General features: G+C 34.0%; 3 protein-coding genes across 3 annotated transcripts in view; 1 reads left to right on the top strand and 2 right to left on the bottom strand.

Annotated features, from left to right (window-relative positions):
- Positions 1-9038, top strand: part of LOC134850007 (dynein light chain Tctex-type protein 2B-like) — a 29154-nt gene extending 20116 nt beyond the window's left edge. Inside the window, exons 2-3 of the mRNA XM_063866558.1 lie at positions 6017-6133; positions 8652-9038. Of these exons, the coding sequence (XP_063722628.1) occupies positions 6017-6133; positions 8652-8954 (420 nt within the window). The 3' untranslated portion in view covers positions 8955-9038. The remainder of the gene's footprint in view (positions 1-6016; positions 6134-8651) is intronic.
- LOC134850117 (mediator of RNA polymerase II transcription subunit 20-like) overlaps positions 1-23136 on the bottom strand; it is a 425236-nt gene that overhangs the window by 72180 nt on the left and 329920 nt on the right. The gene's annotated exons all lie outside the window — the stretch shown is intronic.
- Positions 9052-21396, bottom strand: LOC134849991 (protein FRG1-like). Its single transcript, XM_063866557.1, has 4 exons — positions 21238-21396; positions 15618-15908; positions 12338-12601; positions 9052-9399 (listed from the first exon to the last, which is right to left on the bottom strand). Exons 1-4 carry the CDS (start codon positions 21388-21390, stop codon positions 9277-9279), a joined length of 831 nt encoding a protein of 276 aa, XP_063722627.1. The 5' UTR covers positions 21391-21396; the 3' UTR covers positions 9052-9276.

Below are 23136 nucleotides of genomic sequence, written 5' to 3' on the forward strand. Positions count from 1 at the left end.
TCTATCAGTATCTGCATCTACTATAAAGGGAAAGATTTCATCATCATCTGGAGTTTCGTCACCTGGGGTGTGTGTTGAACTCATTTTTTCGTTCGATGACTGTTAATATGTAATTATTAATGTGTCGAATTGGTTGATTCCAATTGTATAAATGTACTGGTTTGTGTTTATACTGTTTTTTTATTCTTCTTTTTCCTCTTTGTGATGAATTTGAAGTTGTTTCTGAGTCAGAAAAATATAATTGATCGTGTTGTGGGTAATTTTTATCTATTGATTCTTTTAGTTTGTAAAGTTCGTCTAAACTGTTGGTTTCTGATTCTGAAAATGCGTTTCGATTTTTTGAAAATCTTTTTCGTGTTATTTGTCTTTGTTTAGTTATTATTTTCCTCTTTAGTGTTTGTCGTTTTGTTCGAATGTATCCAACTGTTTGTGTATGAGGTGTGATTACAAGGTCGTATTTTTTGTTATCTATTTCACAATTGTGTAAAATGATTGTTTGTTTATTTCCTAGATTTTTAAATGACATAAGGTTTAGAATGACGGATGCAAAGGTTGTTAAATGATTTCTATTTTCTTAAACTGTTAGTTCTTACGATTTTTTGGTTAGCTTAACCTGGGTCTATTTGTTCAGGGTTGGAGAGAAAAGTATATCGATTCCGAAGAATGATTTTTACTTTCTCGTGACTAGTATAAGCTAAGGTGTTAACTTACTTAATCTTACTTAGGGGTAGTGATTGTGTTCAAGGGTTGGAGAATAGTAAATCGATCCACAAGGTTCAGGTATAATTAGAACGCGAGTAGTTCGTTAGATACTATTTTAAACTTACTAAGTCTAAGATTTATCCTGGGTCTGGTAAGAGGGGGGGGTCAAGTGAAGGATGAATAACCGAAGTTCTTCACTGTTTATCCTAATTTGAATGATTAGTTTTGTGTAAAAATTTCTATTAGTCCTGGGTTTTTAGAGAGGGTTGGATAGTGAATCGACGTTTGAGGTCGTTAGACACTAATTAAGTGGGTGGGGGAGAACAAAGTTGTTCTGTTTGATCCAAGGATAAGCCTTGATGATCAAGTTTAAAATTTAATTAAGTAGAAAATGATTTAAGATCCAAGGATAAGCCTTGATGATCTGGTTTTAAAATTAAGTGACTTTAAATTTTGATAAAGTTTTAAATTTGTGTAAAGGAAAAATTTAGTGTTTTGATGATATTAGTGAGTTGATGATTGCTGTTATGTTTTAGGTGATGAAGCTGGAACAACAGGATGATTTATGATTACTAACCATTTATTGTCATGCTACTAATTTTTATTTTTATTTTCCAATAAATATTTTTCAAACATGTTTTGTATATTACTGCAGAGTTTTAGGAAAACGATCTTAGATCTTTTTATCAATCGTTATTGTATAATATTAATTTTGTTTAGCGCCTGAAATGATTTTGAAGAGTAACTTCAAAGTTTTATGTTTGCAAATGGAAATCTAAATTCATTGCAAGTAATATTCGAAATATAAAAGTTTGTTCTGGCTTTTGCCGAACTATCATATAACTATACGGCAAGTTTCTACTTTGTCGTATGTCGTCTTTGGTTCGAGGTCTTCTTCCAATTCCGGGTAGTTCTATTATGGTTCGGAATATTGGCTCTGATCTATTGAGTCGGAGAGACATTTCAATTAAATTATTGTCGTATAACATTTTGTAAATGTTTTTGTCTAATTTCTAATCTATTTTGGTTAATTCTAATCTAGTAAGGTCTTGTTCGAGACTTATGGTCGCACCAGATGAGTTAAGACTGGAGTGTATAACTCATAGAGTAATTTCGGATAGGGTACACCGTCTGCTCGTCACGCTATCTTATTTTCGGCCGGATAGATTCGTGCAACTTCTTAGTCTAATACCGATCCTAATCTTACTCTTATACTATCTAGTCTCAGGTTGTTTAACTAGTCTCTGCTAGGCTCAATAGATCTAGGGTATACTGGTTTATTGCGGCTGCTGAAGTGCTCGGGAGAGTCCAACTAATTTCTAAGTTAAATTCAAATCTCTCTGGTGCTGAAATTACAAGTAACTTCAGCACTTACAAATAAGTGGGTTGTTAGTTAGATGGATCATGATTGGTTAATATTAAATACTTTACATTGGTAAAACATTTAATTTATCCAATCATAAAATATAGTTTAGATCAGGTTCCACGAAGTTCTTTGAACAATTTTAAAAAGACATTTGGGTATTCATAATTGGAGACCCAATTCGCAACCATTGGTGGAAACCTGATAACACCCCACTATTGTGTTGCTTATTTCAAGTTTGAAGAAATAAACACTCAATTCAAGCTTCAAAAGTGAAAAATTCGTAACTATTGCAAAATACAATACAGCTTAAATAAGAAAAAATATAATTAAAAAAAAAACTTAGGCAAGGGAAACTAGTAAAGCCTGCATTTAGATATATAATTTATTTGAGTTAATAAATATGTTTCATATGCAATCAGCAAGTAGTCTTTCAAAGCGTAAAGTTATGAGTAATTGAAACAATCGGAGTCATTCTTAGAATCGAATACAACGACAGACACTCTCATGGTAAATAAATTTAATAATTAAGAATCTCCGTTTTCAAAATTACATCAAAATCTAGTTCAAAAAAAAAGACTGCGAGACCTCTACTTACTGAACCCTTTCTGTTCTGTCTCTTCTCTCCTCAAATATAATTTCCCTTTTCCTTTATCTCCTAAAAAAAGTGTGAAGAGTGGAATAAAAAAGGAGTCAAAAGAAAATAAGCTGCTTTGTAATTAAGAAAATAAGCTGCTTTGTTCGACGCATTACCTTAGCTTTAAGAACAAAAAGCCCAGTGGCACCGCCCAATATATTGTTTTGTAACTGAACTGAGGAACAATGAGAACGCACAAGCATACAATTCCATCCAAAACAGTTGAAAATTAATGATATATTTAAGTCACACCAATTCAACTGCTCATATTTTACAAAAACATGCTACAAAGGGATACAGTGCAGATTTAAATTAACCGGACAAAATGAATAAAACTTGAAATTAAAACTCTTTTTTTCTCAAACTGGGTTGATTTTAGACAAAAAATGATGAAGGCCAATTCTTGTTTAAAATTTCATCAGAATATATATGCTGCAATTTGTTTTGCAAAATTCGAGCCCAAAAATTTTACCCCAAAAGAGATCATTTTTGGATTTGTTTAGTCAATCAAAACTTCTCCAAACCCATTTGTTCATTTACTGACAAAACTATATTACTGCCAGCCTCTTATTTAGCCTAACAAAATTTAGGAAGAAGTAATCTCCTGAAGTCGGCACAAAAAGGTTTTTAATATTTTTGGCTATCAAATGAAAATAAACATGTTTATCTATAGTTTTGTCATTAAATTAACAAATAGGTTTGGAATAACTTTAGATTGACTAAACAAAGACAAAAAAGATCGTTTTGGGGTAAATTTTTGGGCCCGAATTTTGCAAAACAAATTGCACCTTATTGACTTTGTTAAAACGTATACATACGCTACAAAGTATATTTACCGAAACTTTAGAAACCCCGCAAGATGAACAGTAAAAATCGGTTTTGAATAGTTGAAGAAAAAGAAGTAAACACGTGTACTTTCTCTGCTCCTCATCTAGGAACAGTGCATACAGCTGAAAACAGGATAACATCTTACAATGCTAAGCCGAAAATAAAGGAAGTGGTAACTGACGAGCACTTGTTCCGCTGCGAATACTATTAACAGTATAATATCGAACTTTAGAATGTGTTTTTTTTCTATCTAGATTGTTGAAATTTCATGAAATTGGCTTATAAAGATCTCAATTCAAGCTGACTCCCAATTGTCACTTCATTTAAGTTGCTACCTACTCTTAAGTTGAATTCACTTACCAACTACAGACAAAATTACAAACCATATACTTCCTGGAGTTATCCGAAAACGGTTTTTCGCTATAGTTTAAGTCAGTATCGCCAATATCTTGCTCATTCAAATAATTGCCGCTAGAAAGCGATCTTGCTTCACAGAGAAACGAGGTTGCACCTCGCAAATAAAATTAAGAAAACGCTTAAATGGTGCTAGCTTTTAATGCTTAAAAATAAAGAAAACGCTTAAAAATTAAAAAAAAAATTCAGCCTTAAAAACAAAAAAACTCTGGGATTCAAGCCAGAGAGCTCCAGATAGATTACCAGTCAGCTGTGTTCTGCACCTCAAATACCAGTCCAGTGCCACTGTGCATTGAAGGCACAAATGATTCCATACTAGCCAGCCCGCCTCCAATAATCAATTGGCTCGCAAAAAAGTGTTTTGACCAAGCTATCCAAGCAATGAAACTTAGAACAACTTCAATATGAGCCATATCGTTAATAGGTTTGAAAAACTTTGGGTTTCGTAGAACGAATCGGTTCTTGAAAAATTGAAGATTTCCTAAGCAAGCTATTCAAGCTGATCTTCGGAATAATTCAAAATGTTTCATGAAGCAAATCGGAAGGCGAAACTTTAGGTTTTTCTGTGAAAGCATTTCAAGCGACGAAACAATGAATTATTTTAAGTCGTTTTATTGAGCGAATCAATTCGCAAAAAAATTGAAATTTTTCTAGGCAAGCTTTTAAAGCACGGAAACTTTGAAAAAATTCACGTTGTTCGATAGAGCGAATCAGTAGGCAAAAAGTATAAAATTTTCTTAGTAAGCTATTCAAGCGATGAAACTTTGAAATATTTCATGATACTTCACACAGCGAACTGGTTCGCAAAAGATTCAAGTTTTTTCTAATCAAACTACTAGAGCTTAAAACTTGGAACTATCTCAAGATTTTTCATAGAATGAATGCTGGCTATTAATATTATGCTTTAAAACATTTTAGAACGAATTGGTTCACGAAAAGCTAATGTTTTTCTTAAGAAAGCTATTCAAGCTACACACCTTTGAAACCAACTACAGCGAATCGGATAGCGAAAAAATGAAATAATTATGAAGCCACTCAAAACCAATAAAACTTTGGTTTTTTGATATTAGTTCATAAACCTAACCGAATAGGAACTACTTCAAGTTTTTCTACTAGAGCACATCACGGGATGGAATTTTAAAACTATTTCAAGATGTTTGACAGATCAAAGTGGTTAGCAAAAAAAAAACAAGTTTTGGTATGCTAGCTATTTGGCCTAAGCTTTGATACGCGTCAACTTATCTCTTAAACCGAATCGGTTCACGAAAAGCCTATGTTTTTCTTGAGCAAGCTACTCAAGTTATGAAAGTTTGAATTATTACAAGATATTTTATGGACCGAATTAGTTCGCGAAATGTTCACAAGTTTTTTTTTCTAAGCCAGCAATTAAAGTCAGAAAACTTTGAAATATTTCGTATCGTTTATTGGATCGAATCGCAAAAAAATAGTTTTATATGCTATTCAGAGCTTTGCAAAGCCAATCTGTTGGCAACAAATTGAAGTATTTCTAAGCAAGCTAGTTAAGTTATGAAACTTCAAAAAATTTGAAGTTATTTCAAGAAGTTGAAATAGAAAAAAAGAGCAAGCAAAAAAGATAACAAGCTAACAGTCTTGTAAGCAGGCTATTCAAACTATGTAACTATGAATTTTCCAAAAAAATTGGTTAACCGAACGGTTCGCAAAAAAAATTAAATTTCTCTTAGCAAGCTTTTTTAGGTAAAAAATTCAAAATAATTCAAGTTGGTTTGTATCCCGAATCAGTTTGCGAAAAGCTGAAAATTCTCTAAGCAAGCTTTTGAAGCTATGGTACTTCGAATTACTTCAAATTAATTCATAGACTGAATGGGTTCATAGACTGAAATTTCAAGTTTTTCTAATCGAGCTTTGAAATTTTGATTTATTTCAAGTTATTTCATAAACCGAATCAGTTTGTGAAAAGCTTTAAACTTTTCGACGCAAGCTAGCCAAGCTATAAAACTTTGATATAGAAAATGAAAACTTCGAGACACCTACTCAAGACGCTGCAAGTTGCAACTATTTGGACTTGTAATGTATTTTTTTCTTTTCTTCAGGTTCAGCCTCCACCTCCTGAGAAGTACGAGAAGCCGAAGAAGGAGTTCCAGAACACCTTCCGACTGAAGAGGGAGACCAACGAGTTCCCCAGTCCCTTCAGCATCTACAAGACTAAGGTTCCATATTTTAGACTCGCAATGTAACAAGCTAATTATACATATTTGTTTTAACTAAATGGAAAGCATGCAACTAAAAGAAGAAACTAGTTTACTTGGATTCATTGATGCTATTTAATCAAGAAAAAATTGTTGATACCGGAATATCAGTATCCAAGTCAAGCACAAAGCTAATCAATCGGATATTGGTTACGTGTTTGTACGGTAAGTGGTTAGTTTTAGCTCTTTATCTGTAGTTTCATAACTCAAAGATTGTTTTCATTTGAAGCATTTGAAATACTTTACAAGCTGAAAACATAAAGTAAAGCTAAACACAAAGGCGAAGCGGAGCTTCGCATTGGTTGCTATACAATGGAAAAAAAAAATCGTGAACTAGAAAAAAAAATCCAAAACACTGACAAAAAACTATTTCTATCAAAACAAATAAGCCTAGTCTTGAGAAAAATTATGCCTAGACAAAAGAATGTGAAATAGGAAGAAAACTTATCAACCGGTAAAAAAAGTCAAAAATCCTGAGCAGAAACCCTTAAAGCCGAAAGAATTAGGAAAAAAGTTTTCAAATCCCATTCCCCCTCAAAACACACAGTCCGAATATTTTATGGCCACCAAACGACGCAATATAAGGCCACTAAGCCTCCATAATATACGCCGAAACCTACCAAGCCGAAAAAAGCAAGAAATTTTAACAAATCGAGCTGGTATAATTACGCTCAACGAAAAAACTTATTTCGAATAGAACGAATATTTTAAATGGTATCAGGCTCAAAAACAAATCTATTGCAGCCTTTCCAACAGAGGGGAGGACTAGGAGACAAGTTGAGAAGATCAGTTCTGTGAACAAATTTATTAACGGGGAAAAAATCGAGTACCCGGTTGCAATATACTTGCTATCGCAAAGGCAATTATATGCCTGGACGTAAATCCTAAACATAAGTATGCTCATCGAGTAGTAGAACCAGGAGAAAAAATCGGTCAAAACTTATCCTATTTGTTTTTTAACGAAGTCGACTGAAGTTGAATACAGTTTGTAAAATTGTAAAAAAAACTGTTGAGAATCATTGAAATCATTAAAAGCCCGGAACAGTATCTAGGCGCTTTGAAAATCACCATTTTTTGTTGAAGTATCTGCTTTTTCCATTTATGATTACATTTGTTGCAAAATTTCTAGCCATAATCTGATTTGATTCGCTTCAGTAGGATTCTGTAATCATTTTTTGAAAAATTTATCGTAAATTTTTAGAGTGTTTTTTGTGGTATCGGTAACCTTGACTGATTTTTGGTATTAATTTTCAGGAAGCGTTGCAATGAGAGATTCAACTAATAACAATTTTTATCAGGATTTACATTAATGAAATGCAGGCAAATTATTCTCTTAAACAAATCAAAAACATTTTTTGAACCTTACCTTCGCAATATAGCTGTTCTTACTTATAAGTAGACATAAACCAAAAACAATGATCTTGACTAGATAAATGCTGTTTCTATTTAATTTAAAAACTTGCAAATACATGAACAATACATTTACTGGAAGACAAATAACTTGCGTTGATATAAAACGTGCACACAGCTGTTCATAAGTTTGAAACAATATCCAAAGTTTTGCTTGGATTCTAGCTTTTAGATCATCGTAACCATGAAAAGTAGTTTGAAGTTCATTTACAGATGAAAGATACTTCTCATAAATGCTCATAAAAAATTCTAAAATTTCCCATTTTCTTTTTCATTTCCTTATCTGCATATGCCAAACGCTTTTTGACAAACAAACTCTTACCCTGTACTCCCTTTTGTCCAGATAACATGCGTATCCGCCCAAAAATCTCTTTCTTGTCCGCCAAAATTGGAACGTTTTTACCAGAACTGTTGTGATTCGGAAGAGGATGACATGCCTAGATAGCCCCTGCAGATAATGCAAATGCACCAAAATAATAGTAAAAAAGGTTGTACAGATCTGCTAACAAATTTTGGACGTAGGATTTGATATCAAAATTGATATCACGGAACAACCTTTGCTTGAGTATCTTTCCTGAAGATTGATATGCTTTCCGAGATCAAAACATTGATTTTCAAATCAATTATTTCCTCATTTTGTCAATTAAAACGGGGTTCTACTTTAAATAATAGGGCAGTAAGAACCGATATCATGGTTTTTTGAGTCATTACTAGAAACCTCAGTATTATTTTTAAAATTTTCAAAGTAAACTTATGGATTGTTTTCGGCCATTTTGTTCGTGAATGTCAAAAATTTCAACCGATAAAGCAATTGGTAAAAAGTGCAAAAAATTGACTAATCTTTAAAATTCATTCTCTGTCTGTACGTTTCCTGGCTAGTACGGTTTTAGTTTTTTCAGGTATTGCTTTTTAACCGAAAAAAAATAACAAAAAAACTCCAGATCCACGAGATGTTATCAACCATTTATATTTCAAACCATTTATATTTCAAACATGTTATTTGTGAGTCCAATTAATGAGGGGCAACCTCATCCTGTAAAAAAGCTTAATTTCGAGCGTAATTTTATAGATGGAAGAAGCCATCACTGAGATTATGAAATCGAAGCTGGGCCCATTGGAAGAGTACAAGGCTGACATCTGCGAGAAGGCCTCGTGTGACATCTCGGACGAAGTGAAACAAAAGGCGAAGGGTTTCAACTGCGAGCGCACTCGTTTCGTTGTGTTCACTGTCGTCGGACAGAACAAGCGCCAGGCGGTGCGATGCTCCGGGAGGACCATATGGGACGCCGAGACGGACACTTCGTTCACTGTGCATTACATGCACAAGAACATCTTCGCTTATTGCACCATTTACGCCGTGTACCTCGAGTAAAAACAACAGAAATACTTTTTATAGTCATATTTGCGAATATTATATAAGCCATTTTGACAATTAAAGCTCACTACTACTGTACAATTAACAATTTGAAGAAAAAAAAGTTGAGCAAATGTGTAGAAGCTTAAACGATGAGTGAAACGTTTTTTTTTTTCAGCCAGAATCTAATTAAAGTCATGGTTTTATTATCCTCAACCATGTAAGGGCAGCATAATTTTCTGATTGTGGCAAAACAGATTTGCTGCTCTCAGCTTTTAGACACTTGACTCTCGGTCCTTCTCTGCAGTTCAACCAAAACCTCTCAAATGTTCAGTGTGGTTCAGCAGAATTTGTCGTGTTTCATTTTAGATCTCCGGTCTAGCAGCGCCTCGTGTAGCTTTCCGTCTTCGCGTGCCTTCTCAAGGTTCGAGCTGTCTCCCGGGTTGATCTTTATCCTTCGATCCTGAAAAGATTCAAAATACTACACAATTGAAATTGTTGCACTTCGCAAACACAAGCTAGAAAATGAGCAAAAAGTAGCTCTGAAAAGGCCAAAAAGTGCAAAAAGAAAGAGTAAAACTAACAAAAAATCTAAAATGCGCCGTAATCGAATCCCGGTCTCCAGATTAAAGTTACACACCCTAGTATCTGCGCCATGGCCGCTTAACAAAAATTAAAAACTAGGGGCCCAGCTAAAGCTACAGGTACCTGTTTGATATATATATTTTTAAAAAACTACTGATGGCGCAAAAGATAATGCTTATTTTCCAAAAAGAAAAAATGGACATTTACCAAATCCATAGCCGATCCTATCAAAAGTACGGAGAACACGCTTTTGCAGAGGAGATTAGAACATCTCTGTTTGATTCATTTCTTTATTTCAGAACTTGCACGATCGTTTTTGGGAAATTGAATTAAGTCCAAGAATGGGTTTACAAGTCAAATAATTTTAAATCTAGAGCGAACTCCGTACGAAAAAAAAACGAAAATTTGCTCTTACGAAAGGAACACCCCAACAGCTTGTTTTTTTTTAAATGAACCTTTATTCTCAATTTGCAGAAAATGATCTTTGCTAAGCCCAACATTGCTTTTCTACATATATTAGCTGCTATTCAGAAATATTTCCTAGCGCATATTTTTCTGATTGAAACCTGAATCTTAGATTTGGCAGTGTAGTTTTTCCAGTAAAGTCAAAAATAAGAAACGGACAAAATTTCAATGCAAAAAAATAAAACAACGGGAAAAATAAAAAACCTTTGCTGATCAAAAAGTAGGGCAGCAGCACATGGGCAGAGAATATTCAAAAACCATGTTTTTTTATTTAACCCTCAAACTCACAATTGGCAGGGTATTTTATGATAAAAGTTTCCCAAAAAACGGTCAAAATTTCAAAAAATTAGACTTCAAGGACAACTTATATGACAAATTTTAGGGCGCATTTATTTCAGCGGCGAGGATTCTTAACACCATTTTTGCAATTAAGCCCTTAATCTCAGATTTGGCCGGGCAGTTTTTGAAAGAAGGAAATAGTTTCAAAAACACGGAAACAGTTCGGAAAAGGAAACAGTTTAGAAAAAAACTAATTTTTTAAAGCCATAACTCTTCTTCTACAAAAATAAGGGTATAGACGCTCCAGCAGTGAGGATCCTCAGCATTAGTTTTTTTTTATTAGTAAACGCTTTATCTAACATTTGGCTAAGCAGTTTTCAATAAAAAGAAACAGTTTCCATTAATGGTCAAAAAGTCAAAATTCTGACATTTTTTGGGATCACAACATTTCAGCTACAAAAGTTAGGGCGTAGCAGCTTCTACACGGGAGATAAAAAAAAAGGATTACTTTGGATAAAACTATTTATCATATATTTGGCAGAATAGTAGTTTTCGAGAAACTGAAATTAAGCAAAAAAAAAATAGGTCAAAAACTCCCCCACTGATATTTTCGAAGGCCGTAGATCGTCGGTTAAAAAAAAGACTAGAATATATAAGCACACAGGCGAGTAGCCGGTCTTTCCGATGGCATTTCTTTTTTATATTGATTACGTGTTCTCGAGAAAAAGGCAAAAATTTTCCAAAGCGTCTCAAAAAAAATTATATCGCATTGGTTTTCATGATACTTGTTTTTTATCAAATGCAAGCTAGCTATATATAAAACCAGGGGCGGATTTAGGGGGGGGGGGCGGACGCCCCCCCCCCCCTCAGGGATTTGACCCCCTGCCGACCCAAAGGGTCCCCCCTTTGATACTTTTTCAGAAATCCATTTTTGGCTGACCGACCCTAAAATTTTTCTAAAGGCGCCTTTGGCGCCAATAAATGCTATTTTTGAGGGGGAGCGCGCGCCAAAAAAACGCATTTTTTTTGTCAAAATTTTTCAAAAAGTGCCCAAAAACGGCTTTTTTGACAGTTTTTTCAAAAATTTGCCTGCGGCGCAGAAAATTTTGCCAAAATAAGGGCAAAACAGTGCTTTAGGAATCAATTTGGTCGACCTAAAAAAAAAAAAAAAAGGTCGTCAAAATTTTTTGAAAATCCGCCCCCCCCTCGAGAAAATCCTGGATCCGCCCCTGTATAAAACAGATACAAAAATATCATCCAAAAGTAAATCTTAAGCAAAAGTGAACCAGATACAATAATGCTAGAGTTCCACAAATGAGCAATTTTGTTTGGGAGTTAGGTTGGAAACAATGGGATACCGCAAGAAGACACTACACTGCTTGTATAAATATTATATACGCCACTAAAAAGGTGTACTTATACGCAAACACTCCACCTAAAAAAATCTCCGTCGTACTCGTCGAGGGGCAGTTAAAATAATTTCACATCAATAGTTGCTTTTAGAAAATTGAAACATGGTCAACATATAATTCGAAAAAGGTCAATGAACAAGCGAACTTTAGAAACGATGTTTATGAAAAATTTTCAACTTTATGAAAAAAATAGATTTCAGGCGATACAATTTTTTCTTTCAATTCCAAAATATTTTTTTTCTTTCAATTCAATTCCAGTTGCAAACTTTTCAAAAAATTTGAAGTTTCCCTGTTCGATGGCACTTTTTCAACAGTCTGTTGACCATGCTTCAATTTATTAATACAACTATTATTTTGAGTTTATTTTGACTGCTCATCCCTCCAGCTCTTTGATTTTGAAAAACCTTTCATTATTTACAGTTTTTTGATACAAGAAACCCTATGTGAGACAACTGGGCCGTTATGTGATTTATTATTCCACTGGAATTCGAGAAACCTATCTTTTAAAAAAAACACAACACCTAAAATTTTTCTACTTCACTCATTGACACAAGCATCGAAAAAACAAAAATGCAGCATTGAAAGAGAAGATTTTGCATTTTATCGAGAAACTTGTGAGCTGAAATTGTGATTTACAACTAACAAGAGAAAACAAGTTACCTGAAAGCTTTGAAACTTCTTCACGTAACTGAGCTCTGCCACATCCAGTCTACCGAAGTCCACGTCCTGTTCCGAGGGATCCGGCTTCCGATTTCTGTCCAGGTTCGTCCGTAGAGACACGTGTTCTCTCTCCGACACTTTGAAAGCAGATGCATTAACTGGCTGCTTTAAAGAGGAGGACGAGGAGGATGACTCAGAGGCAAAGCTGTTTGTTTCTATGCTGGCAAAGCAACTGTTTCCACAAGTCAAAGCAGTCTTTCCTTCCTGTTGTAACACGTCAACACTGCTTAGAGCTGACAAATTTTTTGTAAAATTTCAGTTTTTGCAGATGATTTTCTCAACGCACGGCCAAAACTGATAACTCATCGTTTTTTTTTTGCGTTGAAGAGAAGTAATATTCCGCATGCAAAAAACAAACATGAAACACTATCAAATTCAAAAACCTCAACACAAACACAGAAAATATGTTTCGGGTCGATGTAGTTTTGGAAACTATTATTTCGAAATTCCATCACTCCGGCAAATAATTTTTTTTTTCGTTTTTCAGCGAATTGGCCTCTCTCCTCAAATTTCACTTATAAAATAGAACCTAAAAACACCAATTTAATATTCTCGCTCTGAAACGTTGCTTCATCTAACATTTCTTCATTTACCGTACAGTGACCTTACTTGGAAACAATTTAAATTATTACGCAGAGGCAAAGCTTCGCAAACACTGACGAGAACACGACAAAAAGCAGCTCCGTAAAGTGAAATATGAAGATTATATAACTCCGACCTAGAGATTACCAGTCTCACGCATGAACCACTCAGCCAAGCACGCTTAATATACCACATCACAAACACTAGCCACAAAAAAAAATAGAGAACAGAAGCTATGAAATTTCCAATGCTAGATCGTGATTATAGGATAAGTGCCACCAAATTAGTGAACACTTTCCACTTTCAATGAAGATTTTTATTTGCGAGCTAGGTCAGAAAAAAAGAAGGTTCATACTAATACACTAGCTGCTCGCAAGTGTAATAACAACGATGCCCCATTGAAATAATATTCTTTACTCGAAGAAAAAACAACATTGGTTTTGTGAAATATACCCATTTTCTTTGAAATCATAATTTAATACATAACATAAATATTGTGACCTGTGATACATTTACATTTGGGAGTCTATCTTAAAATGATCAAGCCTGCACTGCAGCAAAAATCGGGGGTCTTTTCGGTTATATATCCCCTAAATGAAAAAATTTGGCAATTCAAATTTCGAGTTGAAATTGAAAGTGCCTGAAACAAACAATTAAATACCACTCGCGTGCAATTAGCAGCTGCTCAATTAGGAAACAAAGTTTATGGCAAATTAACGCGCTTTCGATTTCAACTCGAAACTTGAATTGCAAAACTTATCCATAAGGGGGGTATAACCAAAAAGACCCAAAATCGGCAAATGTTTGAACCTTCGTGAAGGAGAGAGACGCTGATTTTCAATTGCGTTGAAATATACTGATTTTCAATAAATGTGTAGAGCGTTTTCCTTGTCCTTAATATTTTTGTAAAAGTTCGTTTTAAAAAATAATAACTATTACTCCATGCCAATCAAACTCGACAAGTTGAAAAAAAGAAGTTAAGACTAATTAACTAAATGTCTTTTATTTGATTGAACAAAAGGCTTCCACAAACAGCTTTTATTTCAACCATTTTGCAATGTCAATTTCGAAATGTTAGCTTCCCAAATTGCAAAGAAAAAACACCAAATGGTAGACATTTTTCCGAAATCAAATTTGCTGATCAGAATGGAACATTTTTGAAACAGGCTTCAAAGCAATCGTTCCCAAGCAAACGGTGATTCAAAAGATAGTATTACTAAGACTTCCGAAAGTAGATTCACTAAGACTTCAGAAAACTTTGTTCGTTTAAACGTGTCAATGAACAATCAGCAAATGAGTTGCTTAATTAAATACTGCCATAGCTCGTACAAAAAAATCAACAGTTGTATGAATTGAATGTCTTTTTATAAAATTTTCATTTTCATGCCATTTGAGAATTATGCCGTTTAATACATAATTACCAAATTAGTTTATTTTATTCTTTCATTAGATACGTTTGGCAATTCACTATCAGAGCGCCTTCCATTTCTTTACAATTTTGAACAAAAATTTCCTCTTTTTAATTGTTTGTAACTGCCAGGCCGCACAAAACGTCTTTCACATCATTTTATTTGGTTGAGGAAACAAGTTATAGGAAGGAAGTTCTATTTATAAATAGGACTCAATTTGATCAAAACGACTAATCTGCAATTACTCAAAAGCATGCAGCTATAATTCAGTTGTAAAGAGTAAATATGATGAACAAAGCTACAAAGCTGAGTTAAAATATCAGGTTAAAACCGGAAACTTCAAACGTGGTTTTTTTCTCAAATTGGGCCAAAATTCGACTAAAAGTGAGAATAAAATTTGCTTAAAAATTTATCAGAAATTTAGGGTGTGGTGTAATTTATTTTGCGAAATTCGGAATCAAACTATTACTCCCAAAATCGGCCATTTTGGCTGTTTATTGTTAATCAAAAATATTAGATTAGGGTAGTTTTTAAAATTCAAAAATATTTCTGAAAAACTGTCAAAATTCAAAAAATGACTTTTTGAAAACCAGGGAAGCCTTACCCGTATGCAGGGTAGCCTTCCACATCCCGTTTTATCCATTGAAATCCAAAATCTCAAATTTGCAAGAGTAGTTTTTGCCAAAAATATGGGTTAAAAACTCCCTCCACAGACTTATGCGACGGCTGTAGTCAGTGGGGTAAAAAAGAGACTAGGGGATTATCCGGGCACACAGGGGAGTAGACAGTATTTTCGCTGGTAACCTTTCTTGAAATTTTTTCCAAAGCTTCTAAAAAACCCAATCCCATACATTTTCATAAGACCTGTTTTTTTCAAAAAAAATTCTGGACAAAAAAGCCAAGGAAGTCATTTGATTTTTGAATTAGCAATGGAGCAAAACTTACGAAGCGGAAACAAAATCGACAATTTTTCAGCAGACATCAATTGAGGCAAAAAAAAAGATTTTTATATTAAAAAAAACTATTATGAAACTACACTGAAAAACAATTTCAATTCAACTACCATGATACTTGCTTACAGCGCAACAAAACTTCTTGATGTGGAACCTAAGGCGACAAAACTTGACCTGAGAAATTAAAGTCGACCACTCTATTTTTACAAAAAAAAATCGAATATGAAAAATTTCAACAAAAACTTTTTAAAGCAAGGAACAATAATTAATTCGCACCTGAAAAACAGCTTCGAAACATTCGCGTGGTCCAATTGCGTCTGCGATTCCCTGAAGCGTGTTATCTTTCGCCACAGATATGTACTTCATGAATCCAGTCTTCAGACCAAATTTATTCGTGTCTGCTGTCTTTATAACTGTGAATTGTTCCTCAGGAGCTGGTCCTTCCCCCATTGCACGAGGAGTCCCTAACACGATCTTGCCGTTGTCGAGAGCCCTCCAAAACTGTCTTAGATCACCTTGTTGTATTGCGACAATTGAACTGGTGACGAAAACTTCACCTGTTTTCATCTAAAACGACAAGCTAGTCTTTTTTGTTGTGTTTGCTTTCAGTTTTGACAGTTTAATTATTAACGGTTATTAACAAATAAAGTCCGAGCGTTTATTTACTTCAAATTTTATTGGAATTTTCGTTTCATCAATCAATTTGATTTTCGATTTCTACTATAACCATAACTACCCTATTCTGCCTACATGTTTTGCCCCACACACCAGCGGATTGATTTAGCTCTCCCTTCAGGGATTCGACCCCCTGCCTACCCAAAGGGTCCCCCATTTGTACTATTTTGAGATATCCATTTTTGGCTGACGAACCCAACAATCTAAAGCGCCAAAAAGCGCTAATTTTGAGGGATGAACGCGCGCCTTTTTGGCCTGTTTTTCAAAAATTGGCCTGTTTTTCAAAAATTTGCCTGCAGCGCAGAAAATCTAGTCAAAATGGGGTCTTTGAGTGATTTGGGAAAGCTCAGAAAATCATTTTGTCTAAAAAAAGGTCGACAAAATTTTCGGAGTTTTCGAGAAAATTATAGATCCACCACTCGCCCAACAGGCAAAACTTTTGGAGGAAAACTGTCACAAAGGCCGGTTTCGATCACTTTCAGCAAGTTTTTGACCAAGAAAATCCAAATCCTTGACACGTGCTATCAATCAAAATTTGTATATATTGGCATCTTTGGAAAAATGCTGAGGTCGTTTGCCGAAAATTGATGTTGTAAAAGACTACATGAAGAAAAAGGGACCACTCAGCCTTCCCCTTCTAAATCGGCTCCTGTTTTGATCGATTTCCCTCATTGTTTTGACCTTTAACTGTTTCAATTGAATTTTCACTGAATTTCAAGAGAGTGTGAGAGGGATAGTCTATTTCAAACAAACCCTACTTAAAATTTGAACTCTTGTGTTAGTTAAGTTTAGCAATAAAGAAACTGTCAAAATCTTTGACCAAGTTTAGTTATGTACGTTCGTCCGTTCCAATAGTTGAGACAAAGTATACAAAATGACAGATAGGCATCAAGTTATACACAGAGGCGAAGCTGAGCTTCGCACCACTTGCGATACAAATATGAATGACTATGAACATCAAAAAGAAAATATCGTTTTTGCCAATAAAAATTGCAACAAAAGCTCAAAATATCCGGAGCAAAAATGCTTACCCCATAAGAAACTCTATAGTGAGCCTTAGGAATGCTGTACAGAAGCCAAGTTTTCAAAAAAAAAAATCTTTTTTTTGCGGAATAAGCAGACAAAAATTAGCAGACAGACAATATTTTAAATCAATCAAAATTTTTTATTTGCAAGAAAAACAAGTCTCAACTGAAATCAAACTCCCGGGTTTTGTAGTCTCAAGCATGTTGGTTACAGCAACTTGGAATAAAGCTGAAGCATCGAGCTAGTGGACAACAAATAAACAGTTTGCAAAAAAGCGCCCGGTCGGATTCGAAACGCAAATCTTTTCCGTCTCAAGAAGCTGTTTTTACCTCTACACTAGATTAGCCGTATGGCTGATTGGATTTGAATTTATAGTAACCAAGAGGTAACAAAACCGAAAAAACCTGAGCAGAAAATTCGAAAAAATTCTGAACTTCTAAAACCTGTTACGTCCCTTTCCCCTCAGAGCACACACCCGCCCACAAAAATTTTTTCGGACGTAAAGACGCAATAAGAGGCCACTAAGTCGAAATTTATTAAGCCGATAAAAAAGACGAATCAAGTGAAATTTTAACAAATTGAGCTGGTAAAATTATAACAAATTGAAAAGCAAATTTCGCTTCGGCGTATTTCTAAAATGCTAAAAATAATTGCAGTAAAAACTGTTTACAACTAAAATAAACGATTCGTAGATGTGGCAACTAACCGACAAAACATGAGCAGACAAATAATAGGCCGAAATTTTTTTGAAGCAGAACATTAACCATTAAAACAAACTGGTCCTGGGCAGATTCGAACCCAGGACCTTTGCTGTCCCAGTCGTATAAGTTACCACCAGGCGTATTCGAGCCCAAGACCTTTGCCGTCCCAGACGTATTCTTTTACACTAAAAAATTTGAACTCATTATGAACCAAAGTACCAAAGTTCTGGAAAAAAAAAACAAACAAAAAATCAAATACGCTTTCTTTGTTTTCCAATTTCATAGAACACTGATAAATATAACCAGAATAATAATCCTCAAACGAAAATTATCGGTTACAAAATATCTGAACAAAAAAGCATAACCAATCAATTGCTTCCAAAATCCAGAAAAAAAACAAATCAAAGATTATTACAACTGAACGATACGACCTTAAAATTCGCTCTTTAATTTTCACGAAAAGCTAAGACAAAAAATAAATTTACAGCAAGTCCGACATGAATAAGCTTAAGGATTAACTGCCGCGATGAGCAAGGATATAATCCAAACCACCGTTTTTTTTCGTACAGAATCTTTTTTTATTCATAATCCAAATAGGATATGAATAAAAAAAGGGATGGTGTACACTCACCAAGACGTCACACGAATAAAATAATAGAAAAATTAGAAGGAAAATAATTATAAAAATAAGTATTTTCAAAACTTTAGAAAAAAACAATTCTTCACACAAGAAAAAAAAGCAATTCACACTAGAAAAAAAGCAATTTTTCCGCTAAAGTGGATCTTAACAATTACCAGCGTTAAATAAACTTCAAGTATCATTTATCGAGCGACCACTCAGCCAAAAAACTTATGTAGACGCAGAAATTTTAAACCACAACTTTTCTAAACAAATATTAAATGAAAAACATTTTTGCCCTTCAAACGACAGCAAAAATAAATCGACTTAGCCATTGATTCATAGGCTCAAAATATTTTGATAAAACAAAAAAACTTCAAAAACAAAATCCGAGTTGGTAAACTGAAGAAAAAAAAACAACGGGACGATTTCCAATTATAGTAAAATTTATTTCAATCAGAAGAAAATTGCAGGCTTTGCAAATTATGCCGACAATCAATAGCCAGTCAAACGAAGATCCCACAATTCAATTTTTACAAGATTTCAATATTTAAAAAAAAACTCAAAAAAGGTCTGACCTGAACTCGAACCCGGACATACTAATGAAAACCCAGCGCGTTATATTTCGACCAAATGGGAAAATACCTGGAAGTTGTTCTGGTTCAACCATAACGCAAGTCCGTTTTCTTACAAATTTTTGAAGTTTTCTTAGGTGAATCAGTCCAATTCCTGAACGCAAGACACCTGTTTTCACAAATGTGACGTAAAGTCTAAAGGAGTTCATGTAAAAGACAACAAGCGACTGAACACAGCATGACACGCTGTCAATTTAAAAAGAACAGAATAAACTAGTTACATTTTTCCTGAATCCATTTTTCTTGCGGAAAAACTGATAACATCATGAGCCCTCCCCAGACGCCATTAGTAAAACTGGTTTATTCAAAAACGGTGCCAGTAAACAATTTTGTTTAAAAAACATTGCTCATCAAATCTTTAAAAACAATTACAGAAAATAATGATCTATTGCTAAAAATATCTACATTGATAGAAAAAATTATAAGTCTACATTAAAGTTTCAAGTCCACATAGACGCCGAACAAAACTTACGAAAGCAAACGGCAAAAATTTTAATGAAGCGGTTGTTTCACCTCATTGTTTCCATTTTGTGACAAAAATGCAACAAAAACGGAAAAAATTTCTTTTCAAAAGCAGCACAAGTAAAAGTATCGTTTTATAGCAAATTCGGAAAGGATTTTCCGCAAATTTTTTAACCTATTCAATTCCTTTTTTTGTTACTCCAAAGTTAATCAAACATAAAATAGAAACACGAAAAAAGAACATGAAAAGATTTATGTGAAAATCAGAAAATTACAGAATTTTACAGCCTACAGATTCAAAGCCCCACGCCCAAAAATCGGAAGCACGCAAGTTAAACCTTAACTAAGCTCCAGTGAAACGATAGAAGCCGAAGAATTCATTGTTTACTCAATTTAGTATTAGTTCATAATATCGTCCAATTTGGAAACCAAATACCTGATATATAAAAACTGCCGAGTCAATTGAACTTTGTTTTTCAGAAAATTTCTAGAACGATTAGCTTTTACAAACCACTAGTTTCTGAAAAAAAATATTCTTGTTTAACTCAGTTATTTGATTTCATTAGCCTTTGCGTATATCATTTGCTGCTATCAATTGTTTAAACCAAGGTACTTAATTAAGAAACATCGGAATTTTGTCAAAATTTCTGTTTACTAAACTATTTTAAAAAAATAAAAAGTCATATCTCGGAACCTGAAAGATTTCGAGCATTCGGAATTACAGGCCATATGTGCAGCGCTTGAAAGTACCAACACAGTACCTCAAAAAAAGTTGAACTTTCAAATTTTAAAAATTTCTGAAAATCTATTGAAAACCTTGGAAAAAAGTCAAATCTAGGAAAGTTAAGAGTTAAGCAGTCACATAAGGAGGCGACATATGCAACCATAAGATCGATAGTTTCAAACTTTCGGAGTTATTTTTTTAATCAAAGCTTTTTTTGAGGTTTTTGGATAAATCATCACAAAATTAAGTCTCAGAAACTATGAAGGTTTGAGCAGTCGCAATTAGAAGACACATCTTCTTGGCAGTCTTTTGGCATTCCCACCATAGGGTCAAGATTTTGAAAAATCATGAAAAACGTCATATCTTCAAAACTGAAAGTGTTTGAGCAGGGAAAATTGAGGGTAAGATTTGCACTTCAAGAAAGCATCCTGACAGCATCCCATTATAGGGTTGAGAATTTCAAATTAAATGAAACTTTTAAAAAATCGAAATTTAAGTTTCTTTGAAACTTAAAAAGTGATATTTGCAAAACATGAGAAAACCCTGAAAAACCTTTATAGGGTTGAGAGTTTCAAATTGTGTGAAAATTTAAAATCTAGATTTTTTGGAAATTTTTGAAAAACAACAAAAATGGTCATATCTAAGTCAAAATTGCATTACGAGGGAGAACCCTGATAGCAAGCTAACTTGTAGCTGCTATTTTCAAATTTTACTAAATAAGCTTAGAAACGAAAAACTTGTAACGTTGTAATCGCACTCCAACCGATGTATGATGGTAACATATGATCATCTTCAAAAATATGCAATCAATGGTTCGAATGAATAAAAAAGATCTACTTGACCACTCGTAAAGAATATTTTAAAACGTTAAGTTTAAATGGTGCAATAGCTTGGCATTTTAGCAAGTCAACATAGGGACTTCTCAAACATGTCAAGTGAAATGTAAAGATACTTCCTGGTCAAAGTTCAACTTAAGAAGAGGTGATTTTTTCATTACACCAGGCACTAAAATTTTTAGTCATGAGCGTCAATGCAAAACTATTAATTTACTTACGTTCCACCAGCCATCATACTCCTCGGAGTCTGAGTCGGGGTCCTTTACTTGAACTAGTTCATTCTTAGGTTTCTTACTCTTTTTCTTCTTCTTCACCACGCCAGCGCCCGTCTTGAACTTCAACTTGGATATTTTACACTCTTCATAAGACATAATTCAAAATCTGAAGGCAATAGAAAAAATGCATTCTATGTATGGTCTCGGTATAATATAACGGCAAAAAGGGAAATAAACTTTTTAAAATAACCTTTGCAATCCCTTGCAAAAAAAATCAGAAATTTGACAGGCAGTTGAAATAAAACATATCAACTAATCACAACATATTTCTAAAAAAAGTTTAAAAAAAGTCGGTATGAACTAGTAAAAATAATATTTCAAACAGCTGAGTTGAGTTCATTAAGTAGCCCTCTTCAAAAGGCATCAATTCGTGGAAATAAATATATATTTTTTTAATTTCATACTGATTTTTCAGCAAAGGGCGATTTTTAAAAAAAATTTCATACTGATTCTTTAGAAAAGAGCGATTTTTTTTTAAATTTCATACTATTTTTTAGTAACGGGCAATGAAACTGGGTAACAAAATTGCGCAATGAGAGGTATTTATATGTAAATCAACATTAAGTTGCAGAAGAATCAAATTTTCTATAAACCTGAGCTTCCGCGTCACCAATTTTTGTTAAATTTAGTCTGAAATCAAAAAAATTCAGAGCATGTTTTTTCGACAAACTATTTTTTTGACATTTTTTAGTGGAATCCAAATCGCGGCTGGAAAGGCTGTGATATAATGCCATACTTGATACGCTACGAGCTTTGTTTGTTATAGTCAAATTTGGTATGAAAGACACCCTACGCCAAAGTTCCTTCCCTTCTTTTCATGGTGAAAGATTATTGTAGAAAAATTATTGAACCCGTAGTTGCAATGCTAATGATGTGTATCTTAAGGTTGAGGTTCTAACGCTAAAAGATGACCTTACAGAAACTCCTAGCTTAGGAGATATGGACGATTTTAAAAAAAATTCAAAAAAAAATCTAATTTTAAATTTTTGTTTTTCTTTTCTTTTTTACCGGCGGTTGCCTGCTTACGTAGGTAAAATATAGGCTTCTGATTAGAATGACAATACTTGACCGTCCAAATGCTCGTAGCTTAGGAGATATGGATGAATTTACGATTTTGAAAAAAAAAATTCAAAAAAAAATCTAAATTTAAATTTATGTTTTTCTTTTCTTTTTTACCGGCGGTTGCCTGCTAACGAAGGTATAATATAGGCTTCGGATTAAAACGACAATACTTGACCGTCCAAATGCTCGTAGCTTAGGAGATATGGATGAAATTACCAATTTTCAACAAATTCTAAAAACATTATTAAAAAAAAAATTTTTTTTCCTGATAGTGAAAGAAGCATGCATAGCTAGGGTAGGCGTTTGTGGGCCATATGGCCCCGTTGTCTATCCTCTCCGAGTCTCATTTTAATAATTACTTATAACAATGAATTGCCAAATTTATGTAGTGAATGAACGGAGAAATTTATTCTTTCTTTCTTTCTTTCTTTCTTATTGAGGGTTCGGAACAATATGAAATTTCTCAACTTCAAAATATCTGTTTTCGACAGAGAAGCATGAAGAAAATTAAAAGGTTTTTCACTGTATTGTTTGTATCAACACTTTGCTTCGCATACACTAGCGATAACACGGCAAAAAGCAGCCCCAGAGTTTTAAAAAGATCAATAAGAAAACGTAAAAATAAGCCTCGAATTAGTAAAAATTCGGCGGCGTCTCGACTGAAACCTATGACCTAGAATTATGAGTCTCACTCTCACGCACTAACCACTCAGCCACGGACACTTAGTCCATCACAAACACTAGCCACCAATTAAGCCGAGAACAGATGCTATGTAATTT

Source organism: Symsagittifera roscoffensis, chromosome 1 (assembly GCF_963678635.1).
Source record: "Symsagittifera roscoffensis chromosome 1, txSymRosc1.1, whole genome shotgun sequence".
Taxonomy (NCBI): Eukaryota; Metazoa; Xenacoelomorpha; order Acoela; family Convolutidae; genus Symsagittifera; species Symsagittifera roscoffensis.